At 35.6% G+C, this 23528-nt stretch overlaps 1 protein-coding gene across 5 annotated transcripts in view; it reads left to right on the top strand.

The window, feature by feature from the left end:
- AP3B1 (adaptor related protein complex 3 subunit beta 1) overlaps positions 1–23528 on the top strand; it is a 152124-nt gene that overhangs the window by 48319 nt on the left and 80277 nt on the right. For all 5 annotated transcript variants that reach the window (XR_013179791.1, XM_054652874.2, XM_077171253.1 and 2 more), the window contains exons 8-14: positions 7116–7277; positions 9421–9518; positions 11549–11603; positions 11683–11754; positions 14187–14249; positions 15157–15289; positions 20884–20993. Coding sequence is in view for 4 of the 5 variants with exons in the window: in XM_054652874.2 (XP_054508849.2) it covers positions 7116–7277; positions 9421–9518; positions 11549–11603; positions 11683–11754; positions 14187–14249; positions 15157–15289; positions 20884–20993 (693 nt within the window). In the remaining variant the exon portion in view is untranslated. The remainder of the gene's footprint in view (positions 1–7115; positions 7278–9420; positions 9519–11548; positions 11604–11682; positions 11755–14186; positions 14250–15156; positions 15290–20883; positions 20994–23528) is intronic.

Here is a 23528-nt window from a genome sequence, read left to right as displayed (position 1 = left end):
TCTAAAATTCTTATTCACTTTCAAGTAACTTTGTTGCTAAAAGTTGTAAATGCATTGTGTCCAAGACCACACAGAACACACTGTTTTGGTCTAGTGAAAGCAAAGACACTAGCTTTCTGTCCATTCAGGAGTAGGCACAGTTTGTAATAATTTCTGTAACATCCTGCATCCTGGTTCTGTGACTCAGTGTTTCTTATTTGTCTTGTAATCCCCAGCCTGTTCCTTTCCAATGGTTCTTAACACATGAGCATCAGGAGTTTGTCAGGTGTTGAAAATTGTTTCCTTTCAATGTAACAAGAAAATGTTTCAGTAACTATTTTTAAACAGGAAAATATTTTGAGTATTACTGGATAGTCTGAGGACTGCTGAACATTACTTTTTTGCAGTATATCACAACTACAGTAACATCTCTGCTAAGTAATTTCATAGCAACTTACATGAAAACTGAAGGAGTGCTCATTCTCATTTCTCTAAGAAGGTCCTATAGAAGGGTAAGTATCTGAAAATTTTAACCTTTAGACAGACTAGGTTATGATAATTTGGTAATATGTCTGGGTGTCCAGTGTAGTTCGAAATGCTACAAGATGCCCTTGTCTTCAATTGTCTTCAGATGTCTTCAGTTTTTATGGATTTCCTGTAGGCTCCATACTTCCAGAGTCTTCCCAGTTTCATGCAGATTTTTTTTCATGTTCAAGGGAGCATAAAATGGCACTAGAGGCTTACACTTAGGCATTTGAAATACTTCCCTACTTCTACAGGGACATCAGAGTCATTACTATGTCCTGTCAGGTCATTCACAGTAGCCCAAGTCTATATCACACAACTGGTTATAAATTGCAGCTTACCTTAGAATGAGTCAGTATACTTTTTGCTGGCTGTTTAGTACTTGAAAGAAAACTATTACTTATGGAGCAGAGGATCTGGTCCCTTTATTCTTTATCTCTTCAACTCCTTTTGGCTTCATAAGCCAAACTTATCAAACTTTGCTTGTGCCTTCTAAAGCCTCTCTCCAGCCAGGCTGCAAATTTTGTTGGTTGCACTTTACTTTCTCTACTGTCTCAAGTGTTTTTATCATGCGAGGTTGTGCCTTTTTTTAAGACCTCTAAAAATTCTTGTCAAGCTTTATTTCTGCTGAGAAACCTCAATCATATTCAAGGTTTTGCTGTTGTGGAGAAGATGAATACTTCTACTAGCATTTGTCTGTTAACAAGTGTGATTGGTTGAGGTCTGGTCTTCTGTCAGTAACTTCTCACAGCTAATCTACTGAGCAACAACAGGTCTGTTCTGGTGTTCTGAACCTCATCTATAAAGCATGTGGAAGGATTTAGGTAGGCATGTTCACATACAGCATCAAAATTTCAGCTCTATCTTAGGAAATGCATTAAAGCTTTAAGTAGCAAACCGTTCATAGATTATCCTCCATTTTCCCTTTTCAAGGAAACTGTTTTTCATTCAGCAGGTGAATACTGATCTTGGTGGGCTAAAGTAGTTTGTGGTATTGCAGTCAGTTACCATATAATGACTAATACCAAAATTCTTTTTACTTTCAAAATCTAGCTTATCCAAAACTCACTTAGGAACAGTTCTCGGAAATATTAGAAAGGTCTCTGGAAGATAGTGATAATCTTGTTTGCTAAAGATTTTGCTACAGGCATCAGAAGAAAGCTGTGAGTATATTTCCGTATGAAACTGAGGAAAGAAACTGAAATTTGTAGCTTCAAATCATTTATACCTAACTACGGAATGCAAATATTTGAATAATTTTTTCAATACAAGATGGAGTTAAGGCTGGCAAAGTGGGAAAATACTGTGTATTCCTGCTTTGGATATCATTGAAGCTTTGTTTTATCTCTCAGTATGTGGGTGTGTGAAGCTCTGTTTGGAGGTAATTGTAGTATTCACATAATACTACAAATGTAGTATTTTACCCTAAATGGAAGTCACATTCTCAACTTTTATGTCATATTAAATGTAACTTCTAGCAAAATCTCATTTAAATGTTAGCAAATTCCATTAGCCTTTTTTTAAAGTCACTAAGTAAATGAGCTATGTGCCTGATTCTTCATTTCAGCTGTTAATACTTTATGAAGATGTCCCTGAATTGTATGTCTGGAATAATGTAAAAAAGAATTATGCATGTTCTTCCTCACTAAAATACTCACTTCTCTGTTGTGAATAAATCATGGTAGATGGGGAATGCACAGAGTCTACTTGCAAATAGTAGTCTGGAATACTGTGGTCTCAGTTTTTAATCATTTTATTCTCCCAGGGTTCTGAACTTCTTAGTCATTTTGCAATTTAGAAAAGCTATTAACTGCACAATTAAATCATGTGCTACTACAAACAGTTAAGTGTATTTAATGCAGTTTAACTAAAAATTGCCACTCTTCTGTTCTCCCTTTACCACCTAGTGCTTTTGAAAATCCAGTCGTTCTAGTGATCCTATGACCACAGGGTTAGACAGATCATTTACTGGTCTTGGTGAAAATAAAACATCCTTTCAAAAAAGCAAACAAAACAATAAACTTACATTGGACTGATTAGTCTTAAATCAATTGTGAAACTGCATCTAAAGGGATTGAAATGACAACAGAAAGCATTGGAACATTTGAATCTACTCCCAGAACGCTCATGCTATATCTCTATTGTCAAAAAGGATTAGAGGATTGTTTTTATTTCTGATAAAGTTGCTAATATGTACTGGTTAGCATCAGTCTGAGTTCTAATTAGACATCTGTGAAAGTAAAATTTGTGTGTTGCCCATATTTAGCATTTCTTCAGGGATGTGTGAAGAAGCATATTCCTCAGTCTAGTGTAGTGCACTATAGACAGTGAAGATTGGAGAATAAGTGCATAGGAAATCATCTGTCAGTTGTTGATTCAATAGTTAATTACTTACGTAAAGAGTTAAATTAATAGTTAAAACAGACTTTCATCTTCCTGTGTAAGAGTCTTACTTTCAGTCCTCTGCTGGCAGGAAAAAATATTAATGTTAATAGTATTTATATCTCCATTATACCCTACCCATGCCTGCTTTTTCTGATTGAGATTCAAGATGTAGGGCTAATATCAGTGTAATGCCACTCAGGTCATTTTCCTTCTCCAGAACACCATAGCACTATTGTTGAGCATGGAGGTGCTTTCTAAGATCTCGGTTCTAACAAAAGGGGAAAGCTTTGCACAAAGAGGATTTGCTTGTGCTTGCCCCCCAGAAACTGGTTCTCTGCCACTTCAGGAAAGAATTACTGCTTGTCCCAATCTCTTTCTGTAGTACAGGCTTCAGTACTTGTACTACAAGGTTTATCTGGGGACAGAGCAACAATTCAGGTAGATGTCTTAAGATGAGGTTTCAGCTTGGTGGTCTGAAATTTTGGCAGTAATTTATTGTGTCTGAGTTCAGTTTCAGATTTTCTGCCTAGGCTTGGAATGAGTGAAGAGGATCCTAGAATTGTGTTCTATCCAGAAATAAGCTATGCAATGATAGCAGAAATTATAAGAATAACCTAGTGCATGTCAAAACAGACTTGCTCAGGTAAATGCAGACTTCCAAGCTAGTTGGAAGAGGAAGATGAAAGAAATGTTGAAGAGGCAGATAAAATAGTCTGTGAGCAGATGAAAGATGTCTCACAGTCGGTAGTCTTCATTCTCAATTTACCAGATGCCTGCTGAAAATACAATACAGTGGAGAGGAACCAGTCTAGGAGGTTCCTGGAAGATAATGCCCTGACACAGCTGGTCAGGATGTCAACAAGGTAGGGCACCCTACTGGAACTGTTGTTTCTGAGCAGAGAAGGACTGGTGGGTGATGGGATATGATGGCTGGAGGCTCTCTGGGCCACTGTGATGACAAAATGACAGAGCTTTTCATTGTCAGAGAAGTAGGAAGGTGGTCCAGGAAAACTGCAGGGGGAAATAAGTATTAAGGATAAGGAAAAGACCGAGGTGCCTTTTCTGAAGTGAAGAGGGCAATAATTGTAAAACCAATTGTTCTTGAGGTACCCAGCCCCTGGTCTGTAAGACAGAGAGGATGAGGAAGAGAATGAAGCCCCCATGATCCAATGGGAAATAATGTGCTACACCACTTACACACAAAAAAGTCTATGGGTTACATAGCATCCATCCATGGGTACTGAAGAAGCCGGAGCCTGAGCCACATTCCATCATTTAGCAACAGTCCTGGTTAACCATGAAAATCCCAGTTGATTGGAGGTTGGCAAATATGACACCCATCTGCACAGAGGGTTCAGGGGAGGATCTGGGGAACTGTCAGGCTTTTCAGCTTGACCTCAGTAGTGAGCAAGGATATGGATGGAGCAGGTCATCCTGAGTGCTGTTACATGGCACAAGTGGGACAACCTTAGGATCAGGCCTAGCCAGCGTGGATTTGTAAAAGGCAGGTCCTGCTTGACAAACTTAAGCTCCTAGTATAATAGGGTAGGGAAGGGCTGTGAATGTTGGCAAACTGGACTTTAGTAAAGACTTTGAAAATATTTCCACAGCATTATCCTGGAGAAACTGGCAGCCCATGGCTTGGATGCATGTGTGCTTTGCTGGTTAAAAGAGTTGCTGGCTGGCCACTCAGAGGAGTGGTGGTGTCTGGAGTTATATCCAGCGGGTGGCTGGTCACCTGTGCTATTCCGTAGGGCTCACTGCTGGGGCCAGTCTTGTTTAATGCCCTCGTTGATGACTCATGATGAAGGGCATTGAGTGCATTCTCAATCAATTTGCAGGTGACACCAAGCTGGGTGGGAGTGAAGAGGGCAATCTGAAGGGCAGGAAGGCTCTGCAGAGGGATCTGGGCAGGCTGGATCATGGCTGAGGCTAATGGTGTGAGGTTCAACAAGGCCCAGTGCTGGATCCTGCCCTTGGGTCACAACAACCCCAGGCAGCTCCACAGGCTGGGGCAGAGTGGCTGGAAAGGACCTGGGGGTGCTGGTGACAGCAGCTGAACATGAGGCAGGCTGTGCCCAGGTGGCCAAGAAGGCCAATGGCATCCTGGCCTGGATCAGCAATGCTGTGGCCAGCAGGGCCAGGGCAGGGATTGGCCCCCTGTACTGGGCACTGGGGAGGCCACACCTGTGTCCAGCTCTGGGCCCCTCATGATAGAAAAGACATTGGAAGTCTTGGAACAATTCCAGAGAAGGGCAATGGAGCTGGTGAAGAGTCTGGAGCATGACTTCTCTGAGGAGTGACTGGAAGAAAAGCAGGCTCAGTGGTGACCTTATCACTCTTTGCAGTAACCTGAAAGGAGGTTGTAGCTGGGTCAGGGTCAAGCAACATGACAAGAGGATATGGCCTCAAGTTGCACCAGAGGAGATTTAGATTGGATATTGGAAAGAATTTTTTGAGTGAGAGTTGTCAAGCCCTGGAATGGGCTGCCTGAGGAAGGGGTAGAGTCTGCAACCCTAGAGATATTTAAAGGACTTGTAGACATGGCGCTAAATAAACTTGGCAGTGCTGGGTTAACAATTGGACTATATGAGCTGAAAGGTATTTTCCAACCCAAATAATACTATGATTCTGAACTTACACTTGTATTATTTTGGCATTGAATATAGTCAGTAGATCAGCTTAAGGCTTTAAGGGTTTTTTTGTGATTGAGTGTCTTCACATTGTCTGGTAACTTTTCTCCATGTGTGGGATGATTAATAGAATTTGAAATAACAATTCTTGTACACCAAGGAGTTGCAGGTTTTTAGCCTAGTCTTCTGACTCTTTTGCATAATACTTTGCTTGCCTATCCATCACAATGTGCAAATCGTGCAGTATTACATGTCCTGTTTGTCTTAGTGGGTCCTTTTGACTACAGATTCTAAATAATTAGAAGTTCATCAACTTGATTTTGATGAATTTTGGTTCATTAAAATAATTTCCCTGGGTATTGTCATCATCCTTGGTCTGGAACATAATTATTTCCTACCAGATCTTAGCAGATCTGAGAGAAGAGTAATATTTTAAAACTACAATAAAATACATGATTAGTAAAATCATCTAAATACTTCTACTGTTGGGGTATGAAGAAGGACCTTAATCAGATTTAAAATAAGTGTTTTCATAAGAGGCATATGCTGCTTTTTATTGGAACTCTGCTACTCCAAGTATGTTCTATACAAATAATTCTTAAAATAAAAGGAAGTCAGAAATGTGAGAGCACAAGCTGTTTCTTTGTAACAGTTATTAATGAGTTAAATACTTTTTCAAACTCAATATTCCTGTTGAATTCAATAGTACTGATCTGCATGCCTGTTAGCAGTCAAGGTGAGGATATTGAAGATTGAATCAATGAAGATTGAATTATCCTCCTCCTGTTAGAGGAAGCTTCTTCAGTGCAGGTTGTGGTGCACTGGGATTGGGAAATTTCCTTTCACATTGCCTGTCCTGTAGGCAGGGGAGGAATTCAGTTACCACTGGACTTGATATAGCATCCTGAGTTTATAGTTTAGAATGTGACTGCCACAAAGAATTGTGGGAAGAGAAGTAAGGAAATTAAAGTACTTCAGTTGCTATTGCATAAAATAACTGAGTTTGCTAGGCATCCTGTAAAAAACTGAGAGCAAAATTGGCATAAAGTAATGAAACTTCCCTTCATATTTCTTCTTTTTAAAAAAATTTCAGTGTCCGTCCAAATTGTAATAAAAACCAGAATGATGGTTTTAATTCATTGTCACTTCTTTCCTCCATCCTCCTATCTCTACTAAAGACATTTTTATGGATTCTTTCACTACACCTGAATTTTGACCCAGGCATGCAGCCTTTCCAAGTTTTCTGAAGACCTATATATGATTTTAATTTCAAGTTATTTTCTAGAAATGCCAATTTTGGATCATGGGCTTGAAGTCCAAAAAATACCTGAAATAGTTTGTTGAATAATTGTAAAGATATTTCATATGTCAGTACAACTTATTTCTAAGGAAATTTTGCTTATATTGTTAATGTGTTTTTCACGTCAGTGCATGTACTGTTTAGAGCAAATGGGTAGAAAAGCCAAAAGCTATTTTTAAAAAATATATATAAATGTTGCATGAAACTGTGGTGCTGTACATTACTTCCTTAATGAATAAAACCTGTTGATTCAAATATTCTGTGTATGTCCTTGTCATTTTGTCTTTTGATAGGTTGATGAAGTGGTGGATGAATACAGTGAAAATAATTTCTATGAATCTGATGAAGAACAGAAAGAGAAGGATCAGAAATCGAAAACCACCTATACTATGGACCCAGATCACAGGCTGCTGTTACGAAATACAAAGCCCCTGCTTCAGAGCCGAAATGCTGCAGTATGACAAATTCCTTTTTGATTAAAATGTTAAATCACAAATAGTCTAATTTTTAAAAAATTTAAAAGATTGAAGAGTAAAATCTACACCTCTTTAAAGCTGGTGAAAATACCCTTTAGTAACTCTAGGAGAAGTGTGATGGATCTATTTTGAATTTAACTTAGTTTGTAAGTGAAACACCTAAACTGATTGTTGTATATGCTGCAAATAATACGGACAAACAAAATACTAGAAAAAGTATGAGAGCATTTGAATCCAATTTACATAGCATGTGATAACTCTACCAGAGGTAGCTTTTGATACTAAAACTCTCAACAGTTAGGGTGGCACAAACTGGTACAGTTTATTGGTACAGTTTTATGGAACAGATCTATAAAGAAAATCGTACTTGTTATTGATTCGTTGATTTGTTCTTTCTTTTGAGTCTCACATTTTAAATGTAGACAATTATACACCACATTTCTACGACTTTTGCCTGGCAGGGTTCCAGGATAGATACGACATTATAAGTATGGTATGCTAGATTATTCCCATGAGATTTTAAAATACAGGTAACTTTTTAGAACGAGAAAAAGCCATGCTCATGGTGAATCATTGTGTTGTTAATCAGATCACAGAATATTAACTTTCTAACCTCAGATTGTCATGTTAATTAGGACTAGATGTCTTTTGAGAGAAGTCTTCTAATGATAATGAATATTCATATCACTGCAAAAACAGTTAGTCCACCATGATTAAGTCACCTTGCTACCTATTCTTAATAAGCTAAATAGATGAGGTTATAGTTGTCCATTGAAACATACTTGGAGATTCTAACTCATGAGTGTGACTCTTCTCAAAATCGTTTATGATCTGCCAGCCCAGCAGACTTTGGAAACAAGTTGATTAAATTTTTACAACTTTTTTGCAAAAAATCGCTGTTCAACGTCTGTGATATTTCTTAATTTCACATAAAGAACAAGTATGTTTGATATGTTTGCCGTCCTACTTCACTAAGAGGTTCAGTTAGTTATTACCCTCATTCCATAAATAATTTTCTTGATTAAATATGACTGTGAAAATATTGATTCTCACACTTATAATCTTTAACTTTCTGATATAAAGTTAACTGAGATGTTAAAGTGCATAATTTTGGAAGGTGCTATCAAAATTATGCTACTTTGAATTGCTATTACAGGGTTATTCATACTATTCACACAATTTACCTACAATTGTTTAATTAGTGGCTTTCCATATGACCTTATGTTTTTTGTCACCAGTAAAAGATACTTGTGTATATTGCTAAAAAATCTTAAAGTTATTTCCTGGCTTTAGATGTTTTTAATTGCTTTTTATGGTTGAATAATAATTTTTCTTTCATTGGTACTAGGATTTAAGATACCAAGTGAAGTGTCACTATGAGGGCTTTACTTGTCTCTGTGATTTGTTTTATTTGAAACAGAGAGTTAATCATGACACTGGTGTAGGAAAGGTTATGACATGACAATCACTAGCATAAAGATCATTTTTGTCTTTTATTTATGAGAAAATCTGAGAAGAAAAAAATGGGGTTTAACTTGCTTATGTTTCAGTCTTCTGAATTTTGTTAGCCTGGATATTGGTATACACCCCTGTAGCTTTTACTTTCTGTTGGATTTGATACTTTAAAATTTTCCAGTAAAGACAGCTGTTGTTTTATAAATTGCATAATAGAATAATAGAATGAAAGCTTTTGAGTGGAAACTAGATAGAAGGTGATACTGAACCTGTAGTAATAAAGGAAAAGAACATTAGAAAAACTTGTAAAGAATATTTCTTCATTACTTTGTACAGCTGATGTTAGCAATACTGATTTATCAAGGATGGTATCACTATGTTCGTGATTTAAATTACCTAATACTTTTTCTCTTTGTCCCTATTTCTATGACCTTCTATTTATTATAGCATACAGTAAATACTGGGAGTAAGTAAAGGTACTTAATTTGTAAAAATATGTTTATTCCAGTGTTCTTCCTCAGTCTACTTTGCTGATTTCAAAGACCACAGGTGTGCACTTTGCTTTCTGAAGGAGAGTAAGCTGGTAGTCCTGCAGGTCTGAAGAAAATGTGGTAGATATGAATGATGATTTGAAGTTGACATGCTGCTCCGAATGTTCTTCCTTTAGGTGGTAATGGCAGTTGCACAGCTTTACTGGCATTTGGCACCAAAATCTGAAGCTGGTATTGTTTCTAAGTCATTGGTGCGTTTACTCCGTAGTAACAGGTAAGTAAAGTCCATACTTCACATCACTGTGTGTACTTTTTTGAGCATATTTGTTTGGCTTATAACTAGCCATAGTTATAAGAATGTAACTATTACAAAATTAATTTGATTTTGAAATTGTTCTGTAATACTCACTTTCACTCAGCAAATGAGGATCACTAAAAGTCATTCCCTCATTTTTGGTATCCTGTCCAGGGATCATTGGTTATTGTGTTTCATTCATATGATTTTTGTTCTAACAAGAACATGACTGCCTAGTTAGTATTTAAATGGAGTCAGTACTAACTGGTTTGTTTGATATCTTGATGTTTTTTAAATTATTGTGAATTTAGTTCTGTTGAGTTCCTTACTGTCTTGCTAAGCACTAAAGAAGTCTTCTGATGAATATTTTATTTTCCTGCACTGTAACACAAATCTCAAAATGGGTAAGTTTAGAAGGGATCACTGGATATTGTCTAGTCCAACTTCCTACTCAGGGAGGGTCTCCTGAAGCATGGTACTCAGGACTGTCCAGTCAGCTTTTGGATATCTCAGGGGAAGGAGACAACATTTGTGTTAAAATTGATATTGCCACTTGATACTGCTGTATCTTCTGTTTCCTTAATCCTTGGACGGTTTTTAAAGAACAAGTTTATATTCAATTCAGAGCATTCTGTTTTGACTTAATCATCTTCAATAGTATTTTGTCCATTTTTCTATGAAAGGTCTTGTTTGCTCTATTTCATAAGAGTATTGGTGCTATCTTTTCATTTGTATTTCATAGTTTTTGTGTAGTGTGCTAATATTTTCTGCACAGAAATGTTTTTGTTCCCTATTCAGTTTTTAGATTTTGAATTTCCATGTATTTGTATGAAAAGGGCTTGAAGGGTTTACATGAGACAATATTAATTGTTTTCAGAATAACTTTTTAACTAATAATGGTATTTTTTGGCTGGAACTTTGCTGTGAGAATAATTTACTTTTTAAATCATTTTTGTCAAACAGACACAAAGGTTTTTTAAAAAAACTCACTTTTTTGTGTCTGGCAAGATTACTCATCCTAGATATACCTTAACTTTTGTCAGCCCTGCCATCAAAGAGCTGTTTCTCTGTAAAAGTTCCACAGCTCAATATCTGTTGTTTAAAAGTTGGTAAAGAAGTGAAATGGGACTATGTAGAGTATTCAGTCTTTTATTTCAGATAAATCCCTATTGTTTTTGTGTTTGGCTTTATAGGACAGTATGCTTCCCATTCTCTTTATGCAAAGATGAGTAAAGTGCCTAAAGCAATTGGCAGATAATGTATAAACTTGTAATCACAGGTTGAAAGGATCATTTGTTATGTGATTTATTGCTTGTTTATACTCAGGTTTCATTAAAAGAAAAGTCACTTCTTTCCTGTATCTCAACTAGTACCTTAAATAACACTAGTCTTCTGATTTTTCTGTCTTGAATGGCTCTTCTGTTTTCTGTTACCATTCTGGGTGAACCACTTTTGCATTTAGAACCACTTCAAAATAAGCTTTTGCTGTTTGCCCTTGAAGTTTTTTGCCTGTGGCCTTCAAATTAATGTCAACTAAGCTATAATCTAGTTAGGGTGAGAGTGCCTGAAAGAGCATCTCATAGCAATTTCCAGTCTTGTTTCATCATGTGTAGCTGACTATTTTCATACACCTATGTAAGAATTGCATAAAATTGGTTTAAAAGATCTTAAGTACTTCTCTATTATCACTTTTCTTTGTAAGCAACAGCTGTAAGTATCTTAGGGCTATTAGGCAGTTTTGAGTAAGAGGAGATAATGGGTATTATGATTTCTCATTAGGATGAGATTTCCAACATGCAAGGATTTGAGCACTCATGGTTCAGAAAAATTGTATGTAAGTTATTGCTTAGTTTTTGAGCAATTGGTGACACAAAATCTGCACTTTAAAAGCTTCAGAACTAGTATCTAGATTGATGTTCAAATAGAATTGAATTTTCTTTGCTGTGTTGAATTATTCTATGTATCAGTAATTTTTTTGAATGACTCTTATTTTTCTTTTCACATTCTAGAGAGGTGCAGTATATTGTCCTGCAAAATATTGCCACTATGTCAATTCAGAGAAAGGTATATCCTATTTAGAATTTTTTTAATCACATTTGTAAATGAAACACAGGAGAGTACTTAAATATATTCTGATTTTCAGGGCATGTTTGAACCTTATCTGAAGAGTTTCTATGTTAGATCAACTGATCCAACTATGATCAAAACACTCAAGGTGAGTTTATTAAAGGCAAATTTTTCTATATATTACTGGACTAATCAGTTTGCTACAGAAAAGGAAAATGTTTTTCACTGATATGACACAGGTCTATCTGTGCTGCTTCTTCATCTCACTAAGATGTATAGAGGTCTTTAGTTAAGTCCACAAGGGGCCTTCAGGCTTGTCAGGCTGTCTGAAAGTTCCTGTTACTGTGTTGCAGGTGGAAGAGTGGCTATATTTTCCCCTAGAGCTTTTAGGACCTTTCAGTGATAGAAAGCACTGTATTTTTTTTTCAGCCAGGTATTCTAACATTGAGAGTTTGACTATTTCATGGGAGGAAAAGAGTCTTTAATACTGTTAGCTTAAAAAGAGGTTAAATCTCTTCCTCTGTACAAAATGGGGCAGTGCTTGATTCCCAAATTTTCTTTGAAGTCAGCATTTGACAGGAGAAGTACTTTAGGCTTTCCTCAAGGCCACATCTCAATGCATGTTTCCAGCTGTTGTCTTGTTGTTTTCTCTGTAGTAATGCTTTAACAAATGTGAAATCCTTGACAAAACAATGGCTAAAAAAGTGTCTACTATTATGTGCCTTTTCTCTTGTTTTGCTTTAGATTGTCATAGGCACTTATGTTTAGGAGTGGAAGGTAGTTTTCTGAAAGAAACAGTATTTTCTTTTCCTTATCTTCATTTTACATGCATATTGCACTTACATGTTCAAGGGTGGTGTAGTACAAGATGGCTATGCCAAAACTATCATGTTTAGATAAAAAATAAATATATTTTTGTATTTTATACCAACAATAAGACTTAAGTAAATATGAGGCAGTTGGAAGCAAAAAGATATTCTCTAGATTTTAGGAATATTGTGAGGAATGCCTTACTGTTATCCAAGAATAGTCAGTCCAAAAATAATAGAAAGCTGATGAATTCAAATTCCCATATTAATTGATAATATATTGGAGAAGAGGTGAAGTAGAAGAAACTGTGGTTTGTCCTTTCATTGTTTCATTTGTTTCATGATAGCTGAAAAATTTAGAAGACCCTAAATTTCTACATACATAAAAAAATCTTGTAGTTTTCTCCCTCTTCTACTTCTGTAGTTCAAGCCTACCTATTTCAAAATAGAATGGTGAGATTCATGGCTGTAATTAATATGTAGGAGCGCCCTTGAATTATCTCCTGTGCTGTTTGGATTAACGTTTTTTTTAATTTTCCAACATCAAGTTTGCTTTTTTTGATCACTGGTTAGCATTGAGCTTAGCATTGAGCTTTCAAAATAACCGATTTTAATCACAAATTCTCAGTTATAATTAATTGTCATCATCTTGGGGTCTGTAGTTTTCTGAACAGTTAAGGTTTTTTCCCTATTACAAGCATTACTTTACAGATCTGTGCTGGGGTTTTTTTCTGTTTTATTAATCAGCCTTCTATTATTTGGAACTCTTACACAGATTTTCTTAGTCAGCCTTTGTCTTCATATCCCTGAAAACTCTAGCATCAGCTGAAAATTCTGTTGCCTGTCTTCTTACTTTTACAGTTCATATGTGAAAAAGGCCAGTGAAGATATTTGTGATGTTCCATTGATAGCCACCCTATACTATAAAATAATCTCCTTTTCTCTTGCATGTTTCTCTTTTTCATTTATCCTCTTACTTTCTATGCTATTCAAGATACATATCTTTCAGAGCCTTTTGTGATGTGCCTTAAGAAATTGTTTTGAAGTAGAGGTGGACTGTACAATTTGAGTATCCTTTTCTGGATGCCTCCAAGTCAAAAAATACCAACATATTTCCAAGGCATGGCTTCCCTTTGGAGAGACAAGGCTGTGTTTTCAGTTTACTTCATTCAAAGTTGAAACGGCCTGGAAGCATAGTATGTTTAAAATATATGCCAAGTGTTGTATATAATCCTCTTTGTTCCACCAGGAACAAAGAGGAGGGCTTCCAGGGTATGATGTTGGTGTTGAATAAGATCTGAGGAATCTCATAGATGCAAATGTTTCGTTCCTGAGTTTAAAGCTCTTTTATTACAGTTTATCTGAATATAATGGCCAATTTATTTCTCCCCTGATGCAGTTGTGACTTCTGTTATTTCTTCTTACACTGTTGTGTGGTTCTTATATGCTTAGGCCTGTTGTGTGGAAAAGCTGACAGAAGTAGTTCAAGCCCATTTGATATGCAATGAAACACTGAAGCTCGGGCTCATAAAAAATGTGTCACCGAACTTCAGTCCTGCTTTGTAAACTTTGTAAGTGCTTGCAAGGAAAATATGCCTCCTGAGTGCAATGGTGGTACCAGTTTCTACTGATATGTGGTATACTCTGTTGAATTCTGAGTAATATTTTTAATATGTATTTTATATACAATAAAAGTATAGTGTATATGTGGTACTGTTTAAAATATTTTATTTTTAACTTTTGACAATATGTCTGGGGTTTTTTCTTGTAGCTTGAAATCATGACAAATTTAGCAAATGATGCCAACATATCAACTCTGCTTCGAGAATTTCAGGTTTGTGCAAAAGTATATTCTTGTTATATTTATGATCTCTTTTTCCATTGTCAGATGTTTCTCCTAGGCTTAAATTTTTGAAGTTTAAGTATTTTCGAGAATGAAATGTTCCAAATATGGAAATTAAAGCATCTCATACCATAATGGATAAAGGAGCTATTTGTATACGGAAAGGAATCCAAATATTTTGTTTCTCTCTCATTCCAGCTACCAAAAAAGAAAAGAAAAAAAGTGATGAGAAAAACTCAATCATTCCATATTCTTAAACACAAATTCCAGCAACTTGACTGACACTATAAGTCACTGTATGACAGGGTCTTAATTTTAGCAGTATTTGGCCATTAGTATTTGTTGCCAAACCTCATTTCCATAAATCATGTGATGAAATTGTGTTTATTGTCTCCAATATCTTTATGTATCAGCAAGATCTTCCGCCTATATTGTGAAACAGTGTCTGTCCTTTCTTTCCTCTTTGCTTGTGACATCTATGTGCATTGCTTCAGTTCTCTGGCTGGATTTCTGTGAAAGGTACTGGTTCTCAGGCAGGTAGGTTATTCACAGTTTCACAGATGCTCCTAGTTAAATTAACTGAAACCTCTCTGAAGAGAGAGCTCATCAACTCCAGCCTTGCACACAAACAAATGGCTGTTTTTTGGTAACTGCCCCCTGCCGTTTTTGGTAACTGCCCCCTACCCTGAAATCAGAGGGTTTCATGGCCATGGGTGACAAAGCTTGCAAGAAATGTCTTCTGCAAGTGACAAGGAGGTGAAAAATTATAGCTTGTAATGTGCATTGTAGCTTTCTATGTTTAATTTATTATATAGTATGTTTCCCTCATGAGAATAATATGATAAGTCTTTGTTTGGCAAGAGTTATATACTGACTAGCAAAAATCCCATTTCTTTAGACTTACGTGAAGAGCCAAGACAAGCAGTTTGCTGCAGCTACGATTCAGGCAATAGGCAGATGCGCTACTAACATCACCGAAGTGACTGACACGTGCCTCAACGGCCTCGTCTGTTTGCTGTCCAACAGGGATGGTAAGCTAAAGTTCTCTTCGTTTTCTGCATAGCTGATAGCATGAAACGTTTTCTTAGAACAACACAAAGTTTCAGATCACATCAAGAAGTAGGAGTTGACTTCTGTAAGAATTTGGCTGACAACTGGACAAAGATCCTGCACTTCCAAAGGCTCTGGTATTCACTGAGTAGTTATTTTCTCTTCTGATAGAGAAATTAATTCATCATGGCCCTCAATTACATGTTTACCTACTTTTTCTTAAAATGGTGTGATTATTAAAGTGTACTGTTTTGATTATCATAGGTAGCAATAGTTGCAAGCTAAGTTGCATCAAAGCAGTTAGCCTGTAGAGGGTGCTGAAAGCTTGGAATTTTTTTTGTAGTGCATCAATGCCTAAATGAAAACACATATTAAATAGTTTTAGGATAAATGGCCCCAAATTTGGCTTCCTTTTGTACTCTAGCCTTCTGTTATTTTTGGATAGCGAAACAAAGTTTTAAAGCATTAGGGAACACAACAAGGAGCAGATAAAGTCAAAGAGGGTATAGCAGCACAGTAAGTCAATACCTAATAATACTGTATTTTCTCATTAGTTATCAATGAATATGTCAGTCTTATTTCATAATAAGTCAGTAATGTGTGTTAATAAATAACGTGAGGAAGGAGCAAAAGCATAATTGTGGAGTGTCCTGAAGTAGTTCAAATAGTTCAAAGAACTTGGCTGATACTGCTCTTGGCTTTGAAAAGCAGCATTAATGCCTCTGTATATCTCCTGGACATAGTTTTCATGGCAATCACAAGAAGGCCTTTATTCAGGACATCATTTTGGCAGCACATATTTGGCCAGTGACCCACTAATACACATAGAGCTTTCTCTTACTTGTTTTATGAACTAAGTTGTCATTCTCAACCGCCTCATCTTATATCAGAAATTCTTACGTGGCCTCAGTGTATAGCTTTGTATTTTTAATATGTGTGACTTTCATTTCTTAGTGCTGCAGATCTTATTTCTGTTTAAGCCTTTCTGATTATCAGCTGTATTTAAAATATCTTCCCATATTATGTTACAAAGCCATGTCTGCATAGTGCACCTTCTTGTATTATATTGAGCAACAACCGTAGTAAAAACACAAGCTTCAAAGGTTGTTCTTGGCTTTGCCTGATTCTTCTAGCAACCTTCCTCCGAGTAGGCTTCCTTCAGCATGTACAAATCTCCATATTTCTTCTGTTTTAAATGAAATAATAAAACTGTCACTTCAGAATACAGATTTTGTTACCTAACAATCTGTTTTCTTGCTTTGTTTTTGTTTTGCTAAGAAGGAACCAAGATAAGAGAAAGAAGTTTTTTCCTTTTATCATAGATTGTCAGCTTAATATTTTCTTCAGAGCAATTCAATATGTATATATATATTTATATACACACATATATGCATGTGTGTATACAAAGGTCTGTCTCAACAAGATTAGTTTTCATGTCTGTTTCTAAGTAGTTGTCTAGCAAAAATTATCTTCTTGTGCTTACTGTTCTGAAAGACTGCAAAGGGTATATTGAGGATCTTTTAAAACTGGCAGCTGGCAAATTGCTTTACCATAGCTGCAGTGTCTTTATTCCTTCTTTCAAGGAATGAATAGAGTGGCATAATTTACATGGTACCTTTCCCCAGGTGGCAGGAAATTACTGATAGTCACAGCTTACTGAATGTAAGAGTTTTGGCATAGAAGGGAATAAAAAAGAGATTTAGCATAATGGATGAGAATAGCTTTAGGAGTCTTGGTTAGTCTTGCTTTCCCCCAACTTTTACTGTTAAAGCACGCAAGCAATCTTTTTGCTCTGCTGCTTCTTTTGTGGTCATTTGAAGCCTAGAAGTAGTCCTGCTGCTTTGTGTAGCATGAAGCACAAGCTGGTAGGTCCAGCAGGTTCTGAGGTTTGTGACAGCAGAGTCAGCTGTGCTTTCTCTGTACTATTTTCTTATTATGAAGAATTCTGCACTTGAGTGCAGAAGAGAGGTGCTCGTACTAATTTTACCAAACCATAACAGAATACTGAGGTACAAGCTTTTGGGAAAAGTGCCTTCTGATTCCATGTGTTTGTAACTGTAGATACCACCCAACACTCAGGACGTCTTGGCTATATCTGGCACAAGAGCTTTACGGTTAATCATTCTGCAACTTGGGTGATAAGAGGCAGGACCTTGTTCCAGAAACAAGGATATCAAGAACTGCTCTTGAAATTTTCTTTGGTTGCTTAGAAGTGACTTAAAGTCAGGTTTTCCTTACTCAGAAAAGATGTGGTATGTGGGGTAGAAAAAAGGACAACATTTGAGCTACAGAAGTGCAACAGACTCTGGAAAATTTCAGTGGTGAGTTGCCTTAGTGAATGATTATCACAAGTTAAACTTGACTGACTCCTGAAGAAAGTGGTTTTGTGAAGCCATGTTGAGGGCTGAGAATTATTTTCCTTCCTCATCTGCTGAAGGAAGGACAGAAAGAAAAGTTGCTTTCTTTCTCTAGTGTGACATTTGGCATTTGATTAATAGTTTCAACTGACTGTTTGGCCCATAAAAGTCATTTTAGATGTTAGAGACACATTATAGGAATTATATAGGGATTATAGGAAGTCTCTTGTCTGACTGTACTGCATGTTGAAATCCTGCAGGTTTTTCATAGGTGGGTGACTTCCATTTTCTGTTGAAAGTTGCCTGGTTGTAGAATGTATAGCTAAAACATTTTTTGCCCTGCAAATCTATATGAAATCACAATTCATAAAATTACTGGAACTGTTAATACATCTGGCAACTAATACATATATCTTCAAATTACTGTTAGAATGGCATTAAAGAAAAGCAACTTGTAGCATCCAGTTTATATCTTTTAATAGGGTTTCTGAGATTTGTTATTGATGTTAAAAGGATGGAAAAGTTAACAAGGTAAAAGCTTAAACTATGGCTAGTTCTGAGAAGCAGAAAGTTAGGTCGTCTGGGTAATTAGCTATAGTGATTGCCTTTTAGATTGTTTTTAACCCTAATAGCATTGTTAGTAACCCTAATAACAGAATGGTTTGAGTTAGAAGGAACCTTTAAATTTCATGTAGTCCAACCTCCCTGCCATGGGTAGTGACACATTGCACAGACCAAGTGGCTTGGAATTCCATCTAACCTGACCTTGAATGTTTTTGGGGAAGGAGCACCCACCAAAATGGCATCCTATCCAAAACCAGTTGATGCAGTTCTGCTGCTTTTAGAAAAAGTGGTTACACAAACTATATACTGTGGATAAATTAGTCTTCACTTGTGTGTTTGAGTTGCTGCGAATGTGGGTTAATGTAAGTGAAAGAAAATTTGATGTAACAGTAATGATTTCAAATGTTTTATTTCAGAATTCACTTTTTGAATGTTCTCTGGTAATATACTCCATGCTGAGATGATTTCCTAAAGTTCTATTATAATGCAGCCAAATTCTCAATTATGGAAGAAGTTTTTTATTTAGTTCTACAGTTTACTGTCTGCTTCATTGTTAATTTTTTTGCATACATCATTATTTGACAAACTGGAACAGTGTATGACTTGAGTATATTTTAAGTTTTTGAGAAGTTGTCAGGCTGCAAGGTCTTCAGAGATTGTCCTACTTAGTCAATTCCACATCAAAATCCACATCAATTCCACTTCAAAATTGTTAGAAGAAACTAAGATTTTTACTATGACTTGAAAATTTAAACTGCTGGTACCCTGTGTAGTCTTTATTGATAAAGGCATTCCTGATCAGATTTTCTGTGATTTTCAGTCTTTATTTAAAGAATTTAATTTACTTTTTATCATCCTTTAGATACGATTTAGACTGTTTCAAAATTCTTGTGTCCGTTTATCATTGCATTGTATGGACTTCCTCTTTGATAATTCTAGTAGGAGTTATATTTTAAAATTTTCTTACTGCACATTCAGAATGCTAGTTTTATATCCCCTTCTAGTATTTTGCTGGAGCTTATTACGGTTTTGAACATAAGTGTTTCTCTTTTATTTCTGCTCATTTTTGGTATCCTTTATGTGCACAAAGTAAACCTCGCAGAGTATGACTATGCCAGTCATTATTCTGATACAAATGCATTTTGATTTTGTTTGTATTTTTTTCCCAGTATCTAGACTTTTGTAAAATAACCATATTAGTCCAAAATTGTTTACAATTGTGATTAACAAATTGTTTACAATTCTGGTTTATTTTCTTTAAGTTTGCTCCCACAGATAGCATGGAAGTAGTTACTATGGTGACATCTCATCTGTTGCAGTTGATATTATCATAGTCAATTTTAGATTGTCAGCAAGTGTTTATAATAATAACTTCATGTGCACTCATTTTTCTAGGTTCAGTTTTATTTTTCTTAACTGTTCAGTGTTTCACAAAATACTGAATGACGAAAGTTGCCATTCCAATGTTCCCCACTATAAATATTCCAGATTGTAATTTTCAAGTTTCAAGAAGTGGCTTCCTATTTTAATATCTGGCAAAATAGTGTGTAAATTAAATTGATCTGTAGGATTGTGCAAGACCTTGAGATGTTAACCTTGCTTCAAGAAGTTAGTCTAGAAAAATGACAGATGTCATGTCAAATAAAAGATGACACAAAAAGCTACAAGCTAAAATCTAAGCATTTCAGGGGCAAATGACATAATGATATGCTCAGAGCTCTTGGAAGGCCTTTCTCCATAAGGAAGTTTGCCTTCTGAAAAAAAACCCGCAACAGCAAGAAAACCCCACAACCCCCCAAAATTTAGACATCTCTGCCCCATACTCTTCTATTGAAGCTTGAGCATGCTTGGTTGCTGAATGAATGGTCCATGTGTCAGATTAACTCAGACAGAAATGCAGGAATACCTCTGTTTAGCAAGTGGTAGTTAGATTTCTTCATCTTTCCTTACATGAGTTTACTCTTCCATGGAAGCTTGCCTCTGCTCATGTGGGGTCTTTTTAGCTTCAAAAATTGTACATTTCATACAAGTTGATCAGGCTGTGAATGTTACTTGTTGCAGTAGTTAACCACTCCAGTGCATGACTTTGGCATGAATCTTACAACAGCTTGCTATTTAGAAGCTTCATTTGAATGTACTAGAGATTAGGTTACAGACCTGAGAGAAACTGTTTATATGCAGAAACATTCTTTGCATTTAGAAAAAATGCAAAGGAGACGTTTAGATATTTCTCTAGCGTATGAATGAGCTGTTACTTTTAATGCAAGCATTTTCATTCTCATTGCAGACTGCAAATTACTTTTGAATATGCATAATTTTAATGAAAATTAGATTTTTTTTTACACTTGTTCCTCAATTTTATGGGAAAAATCCAAATTGCAGCCTCACTAAAAAGAAGTTTCATACAGTATATACTAGGTTGGTAATTTTACGTTTAGAATGTTTGTATCCTCTTTTTGCTGGTTGTAACGTGATTCAGGAAGCTGAACTTATATTACTTAGTAGAATGTTTTACCTCTTTCTTACCAAATCAATATAATTCAGTTCTGCAAAGCGTATTTAGAAAGCTTTTACATCTTTTACAATCAATTATTTATGGCTTTTTCTTTTGCATAAATGCTTTTAAAATTAATGATTTGTTTTGTCTAAAACAGAAATTGTAGTTGCTGAAAGTGTTGTTGTCATTAAGAAACTGCTGCAAACTCAGCCGGCACACCATGGTGAAATTATTAAGCATATGGCCAAACTCTTGGATAACATTACAGTGAGTATTTGTTCATACACTCTTATTTGCCTTGTCAACTGATAATGAGATTTTTATTTCCTTTGAATTTGTGCTGTAAATGGAAGTAGGTATATTAGAGAAATACAAAATATTTTTTTTAACATAAAATATTTCTTTTCATGATCTTAGTGGAAAGGAAGTAGAAGCTATCAGATGGCTCCAATTTGTGCCTTAGGTCTGGGAAGCAATTTTAAAGAGATCCATGGAAATGCTGAGTATTGCTAGTACTATTACTCCAGGATGAATAAGTAGTTTAGAATGTGGAGTGGGTAAATTGAAATGAAAATCATGGGTTTACTTAAGGATTATTCACCAGTTTTCTTCATGATCTGGAGAGGAGTTTGAAAGTTTTATTTCAAACCTTTTTCCCCAAATTACATGACCTTTCCATGGTATCAGACATGCTGCTGTGTGTTGCAGTGTCTTGAAGTTGCATTTTTATCTTCTGGGTATTTGAGATTCTGTAGTATTTAACATAAAAATTTGAATTATTCCCCATTATCTGTCTTTAGACTTAATTGACCTTTAGGTATGCAAATACTTAGCTCCCAAATTCTCCTCACAGGCCCAGTAATTGATAAAACATTTAGCGATCTGTCCTAAATTAGAGTGTAGCTATGACATCTAGTGTAGCTATGACATTTATCTATTATATCCTTAACCAAAAGTGTCAGATTTTGATCTGTCAACAATTATTTTTCTGTTGAGAACTGTTTAATTTCATAAAATTACATATTTAACATTTATTGATTTTCACAAAATTACATGTTTTGATAATGGAGCAGTTTCTAAATCAGTGAACCTTCATTTCTCCATAGTCGAATTCAGCAAAGGTTGGAGTATTAAAAGAAAAAGAAAGGTGATATTCTTGGTTCATACTTACAGAAAAATTAAATAAATCTTTGGGTGCTAAGAGCTGATGATCAGTTTGTAACCGATATAAAGAAAATAAATTCTACTGATTTGTTCATATCAAAATAAGATACTGTTGCTAATTACATATCAAAGTAAGTAATACCTCATGTATAATAATCACCTGTACTTTCAGAAAATTTGTGCAATATTTTGATGGGATATTACAATTTCAAAAACAATGTTCTGCCACTTTGAATGTTTTGCCATTTTTAAATGAGTTTGGCATCTTATTTCCACATACTCTACAAGAGAAAATAGTTGCTTCTCTAAATATACTGTTTAAAACTTAAAAGAGTTTTGTAGCTATTTTATACAATTAATACTTTCAAGTAAATACTCAAAGTTTTGTGGAAAAGAAAATCCTTTTTTAAGTCAAATAACGAGGATGGAGAGAAGACATGCTGTACTTAAACTACTTTAACATTCTCAGGTTTTACAGTATGAGGTTATATAGAATATCAGAAAATGTTAAGTGGTAGGAGAACAGTCTGTGGGATAGAGCAGTCATTGGAATAAAGTAAAAATCAAAATCTGATTCTGAATCCTGGCTTTTATTCAAGAACAAAGTGGTGGTGAAGAATTGGATTCATGTAGTCATGGACCTACAAGGAGCTGTAGGTTCTCCAAAGTGATTTTTTGACATCTTTCTATGACATTTTAAATTACAACTTCAACACACTTACCTTCTTGGTATGCTCAAGACTTTGAATTAAAGAATATATTTTGAAGAAGTTCATAATTTGAGTGCTGTATCATTTTTCTGACTGCCCTTAAAATGCCTGAAAATGAATGTATTCCTTCACAGAATGATTTGGGTTGGGAGGAAACTGTAAAAATCATCTTGTCCAAACCCTTAACTCCTTAATTCTGTAAAGGATAAGTGTATACATTTCAGAATGCATATTTAATTACTAGGGGTGTTAGTTTGAGATGTCAACACTTAATATAGTATTACTGGAATTCCTGACATCTGCACTTGTACACTGATCTTACTATGGCAAAAGAGGTTGTGAGTTGACATAACACAATTGCCTTGCATTTTGTCTGGATTTTGTCAAGGATTCCTGACCATTATTACACTGGCAAATGATATACGTACTTACATGCATACACACATGTGTACATACTTACATTTCACAGGGCTTTTTGGCATTTTGGTTGGTTTTGGTTTTTTTCCTTGGCGTCTCTTCTGTTGTTGTAAAGTATTAGGATTGAAACATAGAGGACCTACCCTATATCCCTATACAGGAGTATACCCCTGTTTTTAGGGTACTCTTGCATTTGGATGTAGGAAAAGCAGCCAAATGTGGGCTTGAATGGACTGGAAACTGAAGGATGAGGGAATGTAAACAAAGAAATTCTTTGTTGCTTTTTAGACTCGAAATTAATTTAGTACTAGGTGTTACACAGATGAAAGCATGAAGAGGAAATTGTTAACACAATTAAATACTATTAAATCAAAAAGCCTGTACTGAAAAAAGAAGCTCTTTGATTGTTCTGTCATGATTTAGTTTAAGTCAATGGTAAACAGCCACTAAAATAAGCAAAATTGTTGTAACCTCAGTGGAATAGACTTTTGAATTTGTGCCTGATTTTTTC

The sequence above is a fragment of the Agelaius phoeniceus genome, chromosome Z (genome assembly GCF_051311805.1).
Source record: "Agelaius phoeniceus isolate bAgePho1 chromosome Z, bAgePho1.hap1, whole genome shotgun sequence".
Lineage (NCBI taxonomy): Eukaryota > Metazoa > Chordata > Aves > Passeriformes > Icteridae > Agelaius > Agelaius phoeniceus.
This window is presented reverse-complemented; position numbering and strand designations above follow the sequence as displayed.